The sequence below is a fragment of the Salarias fasciatus genome, chromosome 13, assembly GCF_902148845.1.
Source record: "Salarias fasciatus chromosome 13, fSalaFa1.1, whole genome shotgun sequence".
NCBI lineage: Eukaryota > Metazoa > Chordata > Actinopteri > Blenniiformes > Blenniidae > Salarias > Salarias fasciatus.
Window position 1 is genome coordinate 26,402,312 of NC_043757.1, and position 19,358 is coordinate 26,421,669.

Below are 19,358 nucleotides of genomic sequence, written 5' to 3' on the forward strand. Positions count from 1 at the left end.
CTCTTAGGTTCCTGAAAGTGTCATAATGATAATCTTCAGAGTCAGATCCCGGTTGGCATTCGCTTTCATCAGCCTCATCCGAACTCTGTGGTTGTCGTCGTGTTCTTGGCCGTCTAGTGACTTCTGTCTTTTAAGTTTCAGCTTCCAGTGGAGTGACAGGAAGGAACCCGCATGGAAGTAAAAGGTCACGATGAAGAGTTCTTTGTGGACCTTCACCAGTTTCAGGTTTTACAGTGTACACTGGGAGGTCTCCACATTGTTTCAGGACTTTGTACACACCGGACTCCCACCTGTCGGCTAACTTGTGCTTTCCTCTTAGTTGCACATTCCGGACTAAGACTCTGTCACCTTCTTTCAGGGTGGACTCAACAACATGTTTGTCGAACCTTGACTTGTTGCGATCTCCCATCTTCTTTGCATTTTCTGCAGCAACCTGGTAGCTTGTTTCAAGGTGGGATTTCAGGTTCTGTACGTACTGTGAATGTGACACAGGTTGGTGATTGACTGGTAAACCAAAGGCCAAGTCGACTGGCAGCCTTGGCTTACGCCCAAACATTAACTCGTAAGGGGTAAAACCAGTTACGTCATTTTTTGTACAGTTATAGGCGTGGACTAATGGTTTGACAAAATCACGCCAATGGCTTTTTTTCTGGTTCTCAAGGGTTCCCAACATATTGAGTAGGGTCCTATTGAAACGTTCGACCGGGTTTCCTCTTGGATGATATGGAGTAGTTCTTATTTTCTTGGTACCAATGAGTTCACAGAGCTCTTTTATTGTTCGAGACTCAAAATCAGGGCCTTGATCGCTATGGAGCCTCTCAGGGATGCCATAGTGAACTAGAAAGTGGTCCCATAAGCATTTTGCAACTGTTCGAGCCTTCTGATTTGGGGTTGGGATGGCCACGGCATACTTTGTAAAATGGTCTGTAATGGTGTTACTGGAGTCTGGCTCCAGTGTGAGAAAGTCCATACATACCAACTCTAGTGGTCTTGTTGCTGAAATGTTGCATAGTGGTGCAGCTTTCTCAGGTAGGGATTTCCGTCGTATGCAACGATTGCATGTCTTGATCTTATTCTCTACGTCTGCTGACATTTTAGGCCAATAGAACCGTGTTCTAATGAGATCTAGAGTGCGTTCTACACCCATGTGGCCAATGTCATCATGTAGACTTTTTAGGAAAAGTGGTCGCAGTTCTTCTGGTAGCACGAGTTGGTGGGATGTCTGTGCACCATCCTGTCTTTTCCTGTACAACACACCATCCAACAGTTCTAGTCGGTTCCACTCTCGTAACAACAGGCCAACTTCAGGGATTTCTTTCCTCATGGAAGGTGGTGGTTTGTTACCAGACTCCATCTGGTGGATCACTTCTCGGATACTGACATCAGCTTGTTGTTTTTCTCTTAGCTCAGTGGCTGTGAAGTGGGGGATTACTTGTAAACCAGGTTGATCTTCCTCTTCAAAACTTTCTGGTATGGCTTTTGCATGATGAGCAAGAGACGTCACCAAGGTTACAGTCGGCAGTGATTCTGTTGGTTCCTGATCAATGTAGTGAACTAGGTGCTTCTCACAGATGGCTTTAACTGTATTTTGAGTGATTAAGTTTCGCTGTTCAGGTTCGGATAAGTGCTTTTGAGCAAACTGTCTTATTCTTTCCATTTCTTTTTGTGATGTGAAGTCATTTTCCAATCCATCATGTGGCCGACGAGAAAGCCCATCTGCATCTTGATTTTGTTTTCCTGCTCTGTATTGCAACTGAAAGTCAAACGTTGACAAAGCAGCTAACCATCGATAGCTTGTCGCATCAAGTTTAGCAGATGTGAGAATGTACGTTAGTGGGTTGCTGTCAGTTACCACTAGGAATGGACTTCCGTACAAATAATCTTGGAATTTCTCTGTCACTGCCCATTTAAGGGCAAGAAATTCGAGTTTGCGGGCTGGGTATCTGGCTTCACACTGTGATAAGCCACGGCTGGCCACGGCTGGCATATGCAATGACACGTCTCTGTCCCTGCTGTTCCTGGTAGAGTGCAGCACCTAACCCCACAGTACTTGCATCTGTGTGTAGGATGTAGGGTAACTTAGGGTCAGCGAACCCAAGGACAGGAGCAGTAGTCAGCATGTCAATCACAGTCTCAAATGCTACTTGGCATTCCGTAGTCCATCTATCACCAAATGTGTCTTTGGGATTATGGTACTTTTCCATGTTCACTTTGAGGTTACTGTGTTTCCGCACTGGCGGATAACCAGCAGTGAGAGCATTGAGGGGTTTCACAATCTTTGAATAATCTTTTATGAACCGGCGGTAATAACCGCAGAAACCTAGAAAGGTTCTTAGTTCTTTCAGATTAGTTGGCTTTGGCCAGGTTTTGAGGGCAGAAATCTTTTCGGGATCTGTCGTGATGCCTCTCTCAGACACAATGTGACCCAAATATTTCACAGAAGTCTGGAAGAACTTACATTTATCTGGAGAAAGTTTTAGGCCGAATTCTTTCAACCTGTTGAGGACGTTCAACAGTCTCTCTTCGTGCTCTTCTAGTGTTGCAGAGAACACTATCAGGTCGTCGATGAAAACGAGAGCTTGTTTCAGATTTAGTTCTCCCATGCAACGTTCCATGAGCCTCTGGAATGTGCTAGGGGCATTTGTGATCCCCTGTGGCATCCGGTTAAACTCAAAGAACCCAAGGGGACAGACGAAAGCAGTTTTGTGCTTGTCTGACTCCTCCATTTCGATCTGATAGAATCCAGATTTCAGATCTAGCACTGAGAACCACTTGGATCCGTTTAGTGCTGAGAGGGACTCTTCCAGATTGGGTAGAGCATAAGAGTCCTTCACTGTTTGGAGGTTGAGTTTTCTGTAGTCTATGCAGAGTCTGACATCGCCGTTCTTTTTCTTAACGACCACAATGGGTGAAGAAAAGGGTGACTCTGATTCACGGATGATTTCGCTGTCAAGGAGCTCTTGTAGATGTTTGCGTACGGCTTCAATATCTTGTGGATGAATGGGTCTAGCCCTGTGCTTGAAAGGTGTTTGGTCACTGAGCTTTATGTGGTGTTTTATTTTGTCAGTTCGTCCAAAATCAAGTTCATGTTGTGCGAACACATCTGGCATGGAATTTAACTTTTCAGTGATCCGCTCTTTCCATTTGTGTGGTATTGATGAGTCTCCGAAGTCAAAATTGATCTTTGGTTTTTGTTCAGGTTTAATTGATGTATTTGCATTGGAAGAATTGATGTGTTGGACACTTTGGATGGCTTTTATTTCCGCTATTGCACTTTTTGGGGAGATGATGACTTCATGATCAGACTCGTTTTTGAGGATCACTGGTATATAGCCAGGTAGTTTGGAGGGTAGGCTTGCCAAAGTATTGGTTACCATTACACCACCAGGTAGGGAAGAGATTGTTGGTGATTCAACTACAACCCATTTTTCAGGGCTTAGTGATTTGCAGTTGATGGATCCTTTGAGGACTTTAGTTTCATTGGGGCTAATGATCTCAGCTTCTTTACTGGAAAGTCTGACGACTCCGAGACTTGAGTCAACTTTCTGTTTGTGTCTCATTTCAAGTGTCTGTAGAACAACTCTGTAACCATATGGCAGTGACTGGATACTCTGGAAGGCAGTATCTGAGTATTGCTCAAAAAGAATGTCAAGAGTGTTCGTTCCGATCAAAACTGATGATAAAGTTGAGCGCATGTCGGGCACAATTAGGGCGACAGTGGGCACTGTAATGTTCTGACCAAGAATATTTTCGGGAAATGTGATACCTACTTCAATATATCCTGAGTAGGGGACATCTTGACCATTAGCAGCTTCCACTTCAAGTAAATTGTTCAAAGGCTCGATGGGTAAGTGTGACAAATGTTTCTCATAAAATGAGTTTGGGATCGTAGTTACTTGGGATCCTGTATCAAGCAAGCAGTCACAGTCTCTGTCTGCTATGGTCACTTTCGCTGTAGTTTTGGCTCCAATGAGCCCTTTTGGAAGTTCAGCTTTTCGTTGATTGGGGGATGAGCATGCTAATGAAGCGTGCTGTTTCTGTCTGGGACGCTTGATTGGTGTTTCAGCCTCCAATTGTCCCTCAATGGTGGCTGATATTAGTTTAAATGAGCTGATGCCTGATTGTTTTTCTTGTCCCATTCTGCCTGTTTCTCCTGTAAGAGCTTTCTTTTTGAAGCAACAAGAGATGAGTTTGGTTCAGCTTCACATTGTGGCTTTATATGCCCATCTTCACCGCATCTAAAACAGTACCAAGGTCTTGGTCTGTTGCTCTGGTTGTGATTTTCATTTCGGTTGCTGGGCTGTGTAGTTTGAAGTCTCGCTCCCTCGACTGTCGGTTTAACGCTTACATGTCGAGCTGCTTTCTTTGATTGGCACCTGTCTTTCTGTGTGAGTTTTGAAAGTTGTGTTTGCAAATCAACGATTTGCTTTTTGAGATCTTTTATTTCAGATTTGGACTCATCATGTTTGTGTGGTGGTGAACCACATTGTTCAGCACTGAAAGCACTTTGGAAATGGGAAGAAACTTTATGTCGTGATGTACCAAAGTATTGTTTCATGCGACACTCTTTGGAGTTCCGCTTGTCCTCTTCAGTGCGGAGTAGCAAGAGGAGTTCTGCAAAAGTAGGTGGGTTGTGTTTCTTTTGTTCCAGTTTTAGTTCAGAAATCAGGTTGTTATCCCAGCAGCCTCTGCAGAATTGTTTGAGAAGCTGGCTGTTTAGATCAGATCCATTAACACCGCCTCTTCTGAAAGTGGTGTTGAGTAACACTTGCAATCGCTGGAGGTAGGCTGAGGGTTTTTCACCGAAGTTTTGCAGTGTATTGAGGAATTTGGCATAGAGGTCATCCCCATCTTCCACTGTGCCAAAGGCTGAATCAAGAATGTCCAGAAACATTGATGGAGGTGAAGAAGGCGTCAGATGTTTCACTATGTCAATAGCTGGTGACAGGAGGCTTTCAAGTATTTTTCGTGATTTGTGTAAGTCAGATTGTCGCACATCTTTCAGCAGGAATTCTGCATTGGATCGCCATGTTTCATAATCCACTTCATTGTTTGGACGGGGAGTGCGTCCAGAGAAAGATCTCAGTCTCAATGAGGTGTGTGTTTCTGTTTCTTCATGTTTAACGATGTGTTCAACAACAACTTTTTGAAGTTCAGGTGGACAGAGGTCTGTAAGGCTGAGATTGGGCTGTGCCTTTTCTTTCTGGGGTGACTGAGGACTCACCTGGGCTACAGGCTCAGGAGATTTTTCTTGAATGTTGTCCACACTGGTGTCAGGATTTTCGATTTGACTTTGAGAGTCTTCCTCACCGATAGTTTCACTAATGCGAGAAAGTTCTGCTTTCAACACATCTGTAAAGTCTTGGCCACTGTGTTTGGCAATCTCTTTCAACTCTGAGAGGTAGGTTTTTGTAGCCGATTGGCTGATTGCAGGTGTGTAAACATTTGCTAAGGCCTCAATAAGGTAAGTGACATCCTTCTGAGATTTGCTGGCAAGTCTGTGTGGCAATAAAGGTGAGAGTGACTGTATGGCCGTGCCATATGTGTACACAATAATGATCTGCAAACCTAACTCAGGGTGAGGTAGATCAACTGGGACTCTGTTCTGAATGGAACCATATTGTTTCAAGAAGTCATAAAGCTCTTCATCCGTTTCTGTATCAGTTAACCCACTAACTAAGAGTGAGTTTGGGATTTTAACACCTTTGGTCTGGATGATGTCCATGTTCACGGTACAGTTATCTGGTCTCTGGAATCAAATTGCATCTGGTTTAAGCCACTCCTGGCTGGGCTCGCCAAATTTATGTAGCACTCTTATGGATGAGTATAAAAGTAGAGCTACTGGACCAGATCTAGGCTCTAAGAGTGGAATAACAGTGCAGAAAGAGACCAAAGACCAGACACTTTCAGGTCAAGAAATCTCAATTTATCAAACAGTTTGAACATGAAAACACAACAATTGCAATGAAATAATAAACAATTATCCTGCAGGGATTTAAAGAAAATGAATTAATGAAAACTGATTTTTAAGAAAATGAAATCTACTCTCTCAGTTTCGTTTTTTCAGCTTAAATGTATTTAATCTTCTAGTTTGATTTGACAGGTCAAACTAAGATTTAATTCAGGTAAATAGGTTTCTCCTATTTTAGTTTCTTTATCTCTGAGTTAACTCTTTGTTTCTTTCAACAGGTGAAATACCTTCTTAGATCAACCATGAATTATATTGCAACACTTCACAATCATGACAATTATGAAAAAGTTCAACATAAAACATCAATCAAAATCAAATGAAAGTCTTTCAAATTCAGTTCAAATTACTTCCAGATCAAATCAAGGATTTCTAGTCCAAAAAGGGAGAAGAAGAAACAGTTCGTTCGATCTAATGTGAAACCAAAAATCCAGTTGTAGTCCTCAAATTGCTTTGGAAAAAAAAAAAAGAAAGAGGAGATAGGATGAAGAGGTTTTGATACTCCTACCACTCTGGCAGCAGTTTACCCCAGTCTGTCCACTGGTGTGTAGTGATGGTTTCACCAGCACAACGCAGGTTCTCCAATCTAGTGGTTCTTGGGTGGCTCGCCTACTCTGTTGTCCAGTGTGCTCACTCCCCACACATCATGGGCAAGATCCTTTCCTTAGTTTGGCTTGCATGAAGCCATGTGGGCAAAGGGGAAAGGTGGGGGGAGGGGGGAAAAAACCTGACCTGTATAACAGGCCATGAGCAAAATAAATCAGTCTCACATTAAACATTTCTGCTACACAAACAGATCCATCACATGCTCAAAATAGTAACATAAAATCTCTTTTTGCATCTTCCATATCAATTAAAGAAAATAAAACAACTCTTAACGTGAGGTAAAAAGAGGGGCTCAGCGGCCGCCATGCTTCGCTCTGCAGCGTGGCCGTCACAACGGTGAATAAAACCAGAAAAACCAAAGTTTTAACTCACCAAAGCCGCTGAAGTTCACAATCCTAGGCTCTCAAGAATCAAAGACCCTGTGAATATCCCTTCACTAGTCTTTTTTCATTTGTTTGTCCTCCTTTTCTTAACTAGCTGCTCTCGCGTCTTCTCCGGCTTTCGGCTCCGTGCACTGAGCTTCCTGCTTCCGAAGAGTGCACCGCAACTCTTAAAGGGGCAGCGTCACATTTTATTTTTTGTCTGACAACTCTAAATTAATACACATAAGGGAGGCTACAACGATTTTTAAACATCCAAAATAATTACATACACACATTTTTAAACCTCACATGAATTTATACATTTTTTAAATTACATTTTTAATCAACTATTTACACCATGATGTCATTTTTTAATGTGGGTTACACTAGCATCCGCCAAGAGAGTTGGGGATCTCTGCACCTTGTCGGTTCACCCATCCTATATGGTGTTCAGCCAGGATGGAGTACTCGTGCACCTCTGGCCTAACCCGGCCTTTCGTCCAAAGGTGAGCACTTCGGACTTCCGGTCGCGAGTGATTTGGATCAGAATGCTTGGCTCCCTGCCTGGCTCGTCTGAGGACAACCCACGGCTATGGTTGCAATGCCCGGTCAGGGCACTGCAACCATAGCCGTTACATAGCCGTTACTACCATAGTGCGTTACTATGTCCAGCGCACAGCTGGCTTTCGTGCTACGGACCAGCTGTTTGTGAGGTTTGGAGCTAGGGGGCGTGGAGCCCCGCTGACCTCTCAACGTCTCGCCCACTGGGTGGGGGGCGCTATTGCAGCTGCCTATGAGGCACAGAATCTCTCGCCGCCGGCAGTGATTCGTGCTCATTCAACACGACATGTGAGTGCCTCTGCGGCCCTATGCAGAGGGATCACGGTGAGTGATATCTGCCAGGCTGCCTCCTGGGCCTCCACGTCCACTTTTGTGCGTTCATATCTGATGGATATGTGCACAGACACTGTGGCCATGTCGGTTTTCAGTGAGAACACGTGTTCTGTTGCTGAACTGTGTTGGTCCCTGTGGCCCGGCTGCTGCGTCCCGAGTGGGGTTGCAGCCCAGGGTTTTCCCCGCCTGCCGCTCTGGCTCTGCCGCGGCTTGCAGATGTTGTGACCGCGGCGGTGCTTAGCGGAAACAGGAGTTCTGTCGCTTGCCGTTTTTGGTCTTTTTAGCCCGGCTCCCGAGTGGGGTCGCGGCCCAGGGTTTTCCCCGCCTGCCGCTCTGGCTCTGCCTTGGCTGGCGTATATTGTGACCCTGTCGGTGTTTACCGGGAACAGGAGTTTTCTGCCTCTTGCCGTGTTGATCTTTGGCCTGGCTCCCGCTTCCCATGTGGGGTCGCGGACTGCGGTTTTCCTCGCCTGCCGCTGTGGCTTCGTCCTGGTCGGCGTGTGTGTGTCGCTATGGCGATGCTTATGCACTTTTTGGGCAGTGCCTCGGTGCAGGCTCCTTGCCCCATTTTTTTCCTGGAAGTTATTTCGGCTGTTCTGGATGTACGGTTTGTTTACTTCCACCTTTTTCCAGACCAATCCTGTCAGCATGCCAGCTGGGAGTACATTCATCCCCTACCGCCTCCGCCTTGGTGAGTACCAATAGCGAAGCCCATAGGCAGGCTAAGCATATCACGACGTAGAATTAGTAGTAACTAAACGTAACTCCAGTTCTACGAGTGTATGCGTGCCCGCCTACCTGCTGGCCCAGCTGTTTGCTTCCTTCTTTGCTGATTCAGAACGAGGGAGATACGCCGACTGTTGGTTTATACCCTCTGGGAGGGGCGTGGTACTGTGCCAACACACGGCTAGGATTGGTGCGCAGGTTTCAATTGTTATCTCAGTGGATTGGCTGGCGCCTGAGGAGTACCACTAGCGAAGCCCGTAGGCGGGCACGCATGCACTCGTAGAACTGGAATTACGTTTAGTAAATACTAATTACTCAACCACAATTTCACAGGACCACCTTTTATCAACATAAAGTACTTGTGTTCCATCACACTGGATGTGAACTATGTGAAAGACTGCCCTATCTCTCAATGATACATAATCCTTTAAAAAAATTCCTGGATCCAGACAGTGACCTGGATCATCACCAAAATTTAATGGATTCTAAGTTAGCCCAAGACCCACCTTTCCACAAAGTTTCATTGCAATCCGTCCATAAGTTTTTCTGTATTGTTGCTAACAATCAAACCAACAAACCGGCGTGATTCCATAACCTCCTGGCGGAGGTAATAAAATAATATAGAATGTGGTTGCACATTTGGGTGCACCACAGAAAAAAAGTGGAATTATTGACAATGAAAGTATTTAACAGTCTCTTCAATCAATGTTGTCCTCAGTGTGTGAAGATGTCTGCTGCCAGCAATCTGCGCTCTGAAGCTCAGTTTCTGTGCTCCATCTGTCTGGAAGTGTTCACTGATCCAGTTTCCACACCATGTGGACACAACTTCTGCAACGAGTGCATCACTCAGCACTGGAACACCAAGGTCATCTGTGACTGTCCCCTGTGTAAAGAGGTTTTCTCAAATAAACCTCAGCTGAAAGTCAACACCTTCATCGCTGAGATGGTTTCTCAGTTCAGACATGAAGCTGAACTCAAAGCCAGCAGCAGCTCAGAGCAACAAGCTGCCAAACCAGGAGAAGTTCCCTGTGACCTCTGCACTGGAAGCAAAGTGAAGGCCCTCAAGTCCTGCCTGGAGTGCCTGGTCTCCTACTGTCAGACTCATCTGGAGCCTCATCTGACAGTGTCAGTCCTGAAGAAACATCAGCTGATGGAGCCTGTGGAGAACCTGGAAGGCAGGATGTGTCTGAAGCACCATAAACCTCTGGAGCTGTTCTGTCAGAGAGAGCAGACATGTGTCTGCATGATGTGCACTGTTTTAGAGCACAGGAAACACAAGGTTGTTCCTCTGAGTGAAGAATGTGAAGGAAAGAAGAAGGAGCTGAGGAAGACAGAGGCTGAGATGCAGCAGATGATCCAGGAGAGACGATTGAAGATCAAGGAGATCAGAGAGTGTGTGAAGATGAGTAAAGCTGCTGCAGACAGAGAGAAAGCAGAGCGTGTTGAGGTGTTCACTGCTCTGAAGGAGTGTGTTGAGAGAGGCCTGAAGCAGCTGATGGATAGGATGGAGGAGGAAGAGGAAGCCAGAGAGAAACAGGCTGAAGATCTCATCAGAGAACTGGAAGAGGAGATCTGTGAGCTGATGATGCGGAGCTCAGAGGTGGAGCTGCTCTTCCTCTCTGAAGACCACCTCCACCTCCTCCAAGGCTTCTCCTCCCTGAAAGCTGCTCCACCCACCAAGGACTGGACACAGGTCAGCGTCCGTCCATCATCATATGAGGGGACTGTGGTGAGAGCTGTGGCTCAGCTGGAGGAGACTCTCAGCAAAGAGATGAAGAAGCTGTTTGAGGCTGATCTGAAGAGGAAGCAGCAGTTTGCAGTGGATGTGACTCTTGATCCTGATACAGCTCATCCTAATCTCATCCTGTCTGATGATGGAAAACAAGTGAGTCATGGTGATGTGGAGAAGAATCTTCCAGACAACCCAGAAAGATTTGATTCATGTGTGAGTGTTTTGGGAAAACAGAGTTTCTCTTCAGGTAAATTTTACTTTGAGGTTCAGGTTGAAGGAAAGACGAAATGGATTTTAGGAGTGAGCAAAGAGACCATCAACAGGAAGGGAGGGTTCACAATGAGCCCTGATCAAGGTTTCTGGACAATATGGCTGAAAAATGGAAATCAGATCTCAGCTCTGAAAGGCCCTGCAGTGCGTCTGTCTCTGAGTTCTGCTCCTGAGAAGGTGGGGGTGTTTGTGGATTATGAGGAGGGTCTGGTCTCTTTTTATGATGTAGCTGCTGCAGCTCCGATCTACTCCTTCACTGGCTGCTGCTTCACTGACAAACTCCTCCCATACTTTAATCCCTTTAACAATGACGGTGGTAAAAACTCTGCTCCTCTGATCATCTGTCCTGTCAATCAAAGTGTCTGATGAGGAAGATTCACCAACAATTAATGAGCTTGTTGGAAAGTAAAAGATTGACTCTGATTTATTTGATCAAATCCAGATGTTCATCCATCCATCCATCCATTTTCTACCACTTATCCGGGGCCGGGTCGCGGGGTCAGCAGTCTCAGCAGGGATTCCCAGACTTCCCTGTCCCCAGACACTTCCTCCAGCTCCTCTGGGAGGATCCCAAGGCGTTCCCAGGCCAGCCGAGAGACATAGTCTCTCCAGCGTGTCCTGGGTCTTCCCCGGGGTCTCCTCCCAGTGGGGCATGCCCGGAACACCTCCCTAGGGAGGCGTCCAGAAGGCATGCTAACCAGATGCCCGAGTCACCTCAGCTGGCCCCTCTCGATGTGGAGGAGTAGCGGCTCTACTCCGAGCTCCTCCCTGGTGACTGAGCTCCTCACCCTATCTCTAAGGGAGCGCCCAGCCACCCTACGGAGGAAGCTCATTTCAGCCGCTTGTATCCGAGATCTTGTCCTTTCGGTCATGACCCAAAGTTCATGACCATAGGTGAGGGTGGGAACGTAGATTGACTGGTAAATCGAGAGCTTCGCCTTTCGACTCAGCTCCCTCTTCACCACAACGGACCGATACAACAACCGCATCACTGCAGACGCTGCACCGATCCGCCTGTCAATCTCACGCTCCATCCGTCCCCCACTCGTGAACAAGACCCCAAGATACTTAAACTCCTCCACTTGGGCAAGAGTCTCTCCACCGACCTGGAGAGGGCAAGCCACCTTCTTCCGGTCGAGGACCATGGCCTCGGATTTGGAGGTGCTGATCCTCATCCCTGTTGCTTCACACTCGGCTGCGAACCACCCCAGTGCATGCTGTAGGTCCGGGTTCGATGAAGCCAACAGGACAACATCATCTGCAAAAAGCAGAGATGAAATCCTGTGGTTCCCGAACCGGAGCCCCTCCGGCCCCTGGCTGCACCTAGAAATTCTGTCAATAAAAATGATGAACAGAACCGGTGAAAAAGGCAGCCCTGCCGGAGTCCTACATGCACCGGGAACAGGTCCGACTTACTGCTGGCAATGCGGACCAGACTCCTACTCTGGTCATACAAAGACTGGACAGCCCTTAAAGGTGCTGTAGGCAGGATTTTGCTCGTCAATGCTAATTTTTCTGTGTTTTCTTTGGATTAAATGTTAGCGTATCCATTGATAATCCTTTAGGAGTGTAGCATAATTGCACTACCGCAAGGGCGCAGCGTTTCCATCGGTCTCTGTTCTGAGCTGAAAAGGAATCTCGACCGCTCCAGGTATCTTTGACCAATCAGAAGAGCCCCTGAGGCTCTATCCTGATTGGTCGAGGGGGCGCCGCTTTAAAGCTCTGTTTCTCGTGAACGCACACGAAGAAGTCCAGGCCTGCATATTTACCTGCTTCATCAGGCATGACATCATCAAAACTCCCTGGAGGACACTGTCTGTTTCTACTGTAGTTCTTAAAAAAAGGCTTTGACCCCAGGCCCGCCGTGAAAAGGTCACAGGTGAATCAACCCGCCGGCGCAGGCGGCCGTGATACTGCCGCCCCGACTACGGGTTTCAAATTGCCATCTTGGATGTGTCAAATCGCCATCTTGCGAAGATAATCCTCCCTACGCCACAAATTCTTTAAAAAAAGGCTTTCAACCCAGGCCCGCCGTGAAAAGGTCACAGGTGAATCAACCCGCTGGCACAGGCGGCAGCGACACTGCCGGCCCCGCTCGGCACCCCGAGGTGGGCACGACTCCGGGTTTCAAATTGCCATCTTGGATGGGTCAAATCGCCATCTTGCGAAGGTAATCCTGCCTTCAGCACCTTTAACAAGGGGCCCCGGACTCCGTATTCCCGGAGCACCCCCTACAAGACACCACAAGGGATGCGGTCGAACGCTTTCTCCAAGTCCACAAAACACATGTGGACTGGTTGGGCGAACTCCCACGAACCCTCAAGCACCCTATGGAGGGTATAGAGCTGGTCCGCTGTTCCACGACCAGGACAAAAACCGCATTGTTCCTCCTGAATCCGAGGTTCGGCTATCGGTCGAATCCTCCTCTCCAGTACCCTGGAATAGACTTTCCCAGGGAGGCTGAGGAGCATGATGCCCCTATAGTCGGAGCACACCCTCCGGTCCCCCTTATTAAACAGGGGGACCACCACCCCAGTCTGCCAATCCAGAGGCACCGTCCCCAACCGCCACGCGATGTTGCAGAGACGTGTAAACCGAGACAGTCCCTGCACATCGAGAGACTTAAGATACTCAGGGCGAATCTCATCCACCCCCGGTGCCTTGCCACCGAGGAGCTTACCGACCACCTCGGTGACTTCAGCTTGGGTGATGGATGAGTCCACCTCTGAGACCTCAGCCTCTGCTTCCTCCATGGAAGACGTAGTGACGGTATTTAGGAGGTCCTCGAAGTATTCCTTCCACCGTCCAACAATATCGCCAGTTGAGGTCAGCAGCTCCCCACCTCCACTGTAAACAGTGTTGGCGGAGACCTGCTTTCCCCTCCTGAGGTGCCGGACGGTTTGCCAGAATTTCTTCGAGGCCGACTGATAGTCCTCCTCCATGGCCTCTCCGAACTCCTCCCAGACCCGAGTTTTTGCCTCCACAACCACTCGGGCTGCAGTTCACTTGGCCTGCCGGTACCCGTCAGCTGCTTTGGGAGTCCCATGAGCCAACATGGCTCGATAGGACTCCTTCTTCAGCTTGACGGCAGCCCTTACTTCCGGTGTCCACCACCGGGTTTGGGGGTTGGCGCCACGAGAGGCACCGGAGACCTTACGGCCACAACTCCGAGCAGCTGCTTCGACAATGGAGGTAGAGAACATGGTCCACTCGGACTCAATGTCCGCAACCTCCCTCGGGACATAAGAGAAGCTCTCCCGGAGGTGGGTGTTGCAAACCATGCTGACAGAGGGTTCCACCAGACGTTCCCAGCAGACCCTCACAACACGTTTGGGTTTGCCAAGTCTGTCCGGTTTCCTCCTCCGCCAGTGAATCCAACTCACCACCAGGTGGTGATCCGTCGACAGCTCTGCCGCTCTCTTCACCTGAGTGTCCAAAACATGTGGCCGGAGGTCAGATGACACGACAATAAAGTCGATCATCGACCTCCGACCTAGGGTGTCCTGGTGCCAAGTGCACTTATGGACCCCCCTGTGCTCGAACATGGTGTTCGTTATGGACATACTGTGAATAGCACAGAAGTCCAACAACAAAACACCACTCGGGTTCAGATCGGGGAGGCCGTGCGATCCAATCACCCCCTTCTAGGTCTCACTGTCGCTGCCCACGTGGGCGTTGAAGTCCCCCAGTAGAACAATGGGAGTCCCCAATCGGAGCACTGTCCAGCACCCCTCCCAGGAACTCCAAGAAGCCCGGGTACTTTGCACTGCTGTTCAGCCCGTAAGCCGAGACAACAGTGAGGCACCTATCCCTGACCTGAAGGCGCAGGGATGCGACCCTCTCGTTCACTGGGGTGAACGAGAGGGTCGCATCCCTGCGCCTTCGGGTCAACTGAACATCTGGATACAACGCCGTTGTATCCAGATGTTCAGTCTGCACTAAACTCACATTGTTCTCTTCAGTCTTTGATTATTGGACCATTGTTTGAATGAATCCAGACCAATCAGTCATGATGTCCACTTCCCTAATATGAAGTGCTGAAGCTGCCCTGACCCACTCAGACATGGACTCCTCTACACCTCTGAAGACCTGCTGGTTTAAGCAGGTCCTTTGACTCCTTTGACTTGTGAGCTGTTAGCTTCTTGGATCAGACTTGTTTGTCCACTGAGTGAGATGTGGGGAATTCAGAGGCCAAGTCAACTTTTCAAAGTGTTTGTTGTGTTGCTCAAAGCATTCCTGAAGCCTTTTAGCTCTGTGGCAGGGTGAGAAATGAAAAGGAAGAAGCAAGGAGAATAAGAAGGACTGAATACAATCCATGTGACAAACACCATCCATCCATCTTCTCCACCTCTTTCTCCAGCAGAAGTTCAGGGGCTGTTGTAGGAACTAGCAGCTTGATCATTTGTCTCACTGTGGACTGCTAAATGTCTCAAATCTCTCAGATGACTTTGTGTCTTCTTCCAGCTTCATGCAGCTCAACAATTCTTCACAGATCTTCTTGTGATGCTTCCTTCACACCAGCAGATGTTTCTTGTGTTTGGTGTTTTTCTTGGTCACAGTTGTTCTTCAGTTTGGATCAATCTTTCATCTGAACTCAAGATAACATGTTTTAGACTCATTATCCTGAAAGTTCATTTATTTCTTCCAGCAGCTGTGAGAATGTTTAATGGATATTTTCAATAAAAACATGAAATGTTACCACTGTTTCACTTGTGGTTTTTATTAGGGACTGAGCCCTCCGGGCATGGTGGCCTTCAGCCACCATTCCCGGCGGCCAAGGTCTCTATTGTTCTTCCGGTGTTTGTTTCCCTCACGGTTATTATTATTCTGACGCCCAAACAAACCCTAATTTGACCCCCTAAACATGCACGAAAACTCACCAAATTTGGCAGGCATGTCTGGACCTGCGAAACATTTGATAAAATGGAAAAATAAAGCCCATCTATTCTCTCGCTCCACCTAGAAACAGTAAAATTGATGCTATGGCCCACAGGAATGTCGTAGAGAGATCAAACCAACACTCACACGTTCGTCTCATCAAGATCTACATTTCACGCACTGACACCCCTGACCTAAATCCAACAGGAAGTCTGCTATTTCCCTTTCAAAGTAAAATTTTGCTCAAAATCACTCCTCACGAAAAAATATCTCGTCCGAAACCGTTTGTTGTACAGACATAAGAGTCACGCGACGTGATAGAGGACAAATTTCTCTACAAAAGTTGTGAACAACTTTGTCAAAAGTCTAACGGTGTGGATTTTATTAGCCCTCAAATTTGGAAGTCTGAAATCCTGCCTTGCTCCTGCCCTCATTTGTTATAATGGGAAAAAAAGACAAAAAGTCGTCTTTTTCCAGCTTCTCAAAGAAGTGTCGAGTGTGACTAAACCGTGACTCCTATCAACAAAGCGAGCACACGTCACCAGGTTCTCCCGAACAAGATGATGTAACATAAGTGGGGAAAATGTCTTGATATATGGCAGTTTTCACAAGAATAAAAAGGTGTGCCTTCTGCTTTATTTTTTTTTTTTTTTGCTCTCAGTTATAATGTCGGGGCGACAGTAGCTCAGTTGGTAGAGCAGGTCGTCTTATAACCGGAAGGTTGGCGGTTTGATCCCTGCTCCCGCAGGCGTAAAACTGTCGTTGTGTCCTTGGGCAAGACACTTCAACCACCTTGCCTAGTATGAAAGTTGTGAGAGTGAATGGTTGGTGGTGGTCGGAGGGGCCGATGGCGCAGATTGGCAGCCTCGCTTCCGTCAGTCTGCCCCAGGGCAGCTGTGGCTACAGCAGTAGCTTACCACCACCCAGTATGGTGTGAATGAATAATGCAATGTAAAGCGTCTTTGAGTGTCCTGAAAAGCGCTATATAAAACCAATGCATTATTATTATTATTATTATAATGGAGCCAGATGGGGAAAAATCTCGCCCTTCTCACAAACTGAGGCCTCTACGATCCAAACTAAAAGTCTGACTGCTCTGAAAGCCTCACCAACTGAAAGACAACTAATTTTCCTATCAAATGTGATATTTTTTTTTCAGTTTTGCCAAACAGGGAAGGAACAAGGAGCAGTTGTTTTCCAAACGGAAACTTTTATTTTCTCCTCTCTCCCACTCTAACTGACATGACCATATATGGGTGTACAGTGCAGTTACACAGCTGACAGCAGCTGTCAATCAAACTCTGAAGCTGCGTTCACACCGAACGCGATTTCCGCAATTTTGCGTCAAAAGACAATTGAAAACGAATGGGCACGCGCGTTCCAGTCGCGATGAGACGCGTTTTCGTGGCACGTCGGGGCGTTGGCGTTGATTTTGCGTCCGACGCTGAAGTTGGGAAATCTGAACTTTTGACGCGTCGCGATTTTGCAGCAAACCAATCAGAGAGCGTATCTATGGTGATGTAGGCGAGGGAGCGGGAACCGGTCCGGAAGAGAAGCACTACGACCATGGAGGACCAGGTTATAATGGCCATTATAATGGCCCGCCCAGAGCTCTGGGATAAAAGTTCTTCATTTTACAGGGACAGGAACAGAAAAACAATTGCTTGGAGAAGGGTTAGCGAGGAGGTTGGCGTCCCTGGTAAGTAACAAGAAAAACCCAACTTCTATTTAGTTTAGATCACCCGCTTTTTTTACCTAGCCAAAATATCGTGTTAGCACTATTGCTACATCCATGTTTGCTGACTAGTCGTATGTTCATTCAGAGGAGGTTTGCCGAGTGCGGTGGAAGAGCCTCAGGGACACCTACATCAGGGAGAGCCGGAAGGAGAGAGAAAGGAGGGACAAGAGTGGTGGAGCAGCAGCGACAGGTGCCAAGTGGCGGTACCTCGCCGTCCTGTCCTTTCTGGAGCCCTCCGTGGCGCCACGCCAAACTAGTGGGAATATGAGCCCACGGAGGGCCCAGGAGGATCAGGACGCAGGCCGCCCAGAGGAGCCAGACGAAGAAGCAGCAGGGCTTTCAGGTGCATGAGGTCTCTCAAATGAAGCTATGAAAATATGTTGTACAAGGCTGACAAAATAAAACAAGGATTGTGTGACTCATTGCTGTCAATACTTAGAGTATTCATGTAATTAAATAATATCATTTGCTGTAGTAGTCATCAGTGTAATTGCAGCAGCTATAATAGCAGTAAAAACAATCTGATAACAATACAAATGCTTGCACTTATGAGGTCTTATTTTTTATTTCTTTAATTATACCCTTTTGAACCAGGTGAGCTGTCGACCCAGCTGGAGGACACACCACAGCCAGAGTCCTCCCTGGGTCTGCCTGGCCCAGCCCCTGCTGCTGCTTCCACAGCTGGCTCCTCTGCTGCAGAAACATCGACGCAGACTGGCCCTTCCTCTGCTGCTCCACCACCAGGTGTGTAAAGTTTTCACTTTAAAAATGTACTTAGTTTTTGTAATTTTTAGGGTGTGTAATTTACATACATTTCTCCAAAACTTCCATGAATATATTTGGCTCCAGATTGAAAATATTTAAAACTAAAGATTGATTTTACAGATGTTAGTTTAATATTTTGTACAAAAGTTAATTCTTAATAATTGTCTCAAGTTTTGTTTGTGTAAAAACTTTTCAGTGAAACATGTTTCTGCTCTCAGCATTGTCATTTGACTTTTTCTTTGAAGGTCCGAGGAAGAGAAGCAGAAAGAGGCGCCACGACTCCGGGCCTACTGAGTGGCAAAAGGAGATGCTGGAGACCCTGAGGTCCATACCTGAAGCGCCTCCTGCTCCACCACCCAGGCCACTCAGAGGACGAGATGTTCCTCCTTTCTCTCGTTCCTCTTCTGCAGAATGTGCCTCCTCAGTCCAAGGACTATGTTAAATTCCAAATTCATAAATTAATATATGAAAACAGCACAGTTCTGTTAAATTTGGAACCATTGGAGCCTACAGAATAAATTGGTTTATTAACCAAAAGAGGAGGCATCCTTTGCAGAAGAGGAAGCAGACCTTCTGCTCTCCCTCCGCTGAGGCTGTTCCACCGCACCTTCTCCAATCAAGGACTTTTCTGTTCCTGTCCCTGTGAACTTGTAAATAGTTATTTATTTTAGTTGTATAAAGTTTTTATTTCAGAAATCAATTTATCTTCTATTTTTTAATAAATAACTTTTCCCCCACTTATTTTAGAGTCTTATTTATAAGCACAAAACAAGTTGACATACATGGTTTAAAAAGCTAATATAGATATTGTCCCAAGTAAAACATTACTACATTTATGGGATTTATAAAATGTCATATCAAAAACAGACACAGAAGTGTGGAATTCATGTTTTATTGTTTTCACCTTAACCTGTTAAGACAATCTTCTAATTTGTAACTGGAATAAAGTGATGAAGTTGAAGCAGTAGCAGTAGAGTCCTCACTCAAAACAATTATCTGCAAACAGAAAGAAGACAGATTTACAGCACAAATGTAGAAACATTGATTTGGACTTTTGTTGTCCGGTTGCATGTCTTTTCTATTTCAAGGTTGTGACTCTTTAGTTTTAAGTGGGTGGCTCTTAAAAGAGCCGTTGTGTGTCAGTCCTGTGGAGGACAAAACTATTCTCCTGGCTGCCATGGTACAGCTCCCTCTTCACAGAAGTGAGCCATGAACACCTCCCTGGCAGATGTGGCGTCTCTGGTGGCGTTGTTGGCTCCCATCCGTCCCACAGATTGAAGAGGCTCTTCCTGGGCTGCTGCTCCCCTCTGCGCTGGTAAACGGTGAAGTGCAGTAGGCCTCATGAAGTTGTGGAGAACGCAGGTGGCCTTCACACACTTCTCTGCAACTTCAAGGAGGATTTCAAGAGCCCCTCGAAAA

General features: G+C 46.9%; 1 protein-coding gene across 2 annotated transcripts; it reads left to right on the forward strand.

Annotated features, from left to right (window-relative positions):
* Positions 1 to 304: 304 nt before the first annotated feature.
* On the forward strand, positions 305 to 18,876 carry LOC115398965 (E3 ubiquitin/ISG15 ligase TRIM25-like). Of its 2 annotated transcripts, XM_030106044.1 has the most exons (3): positions 306 to 10,441; positions 17,769 to 17,918; positions 18,185 to 18,876. In XM_030106044.1, exons 1-3 carry the CDS (start codon positions 9,182 to 9,184, stop codon positions 18,260 to 18,262), a joined length of 1,488 nt encoding a protein of 495 aa, XP_029961904.1. In that variant the 5' UTR covers positions 306 to 9,181; the 3' UTR covers positions 18,263 to 18,876. The 2 variants fall into 2 exon arrangements, 1 of the variants encoding a protein (XP_029961904.1); XR_003932622.1 differs by lacking the exons at positions 17,769 to 17,918; positions 18,185 to 18,876 and adding an exon at positions 14,483 to 15,485 and having other exon boundaries at positions 305 to 11,000.
* Positions 18,877 to 19,358: the final 482 nt, after the last annotated feature.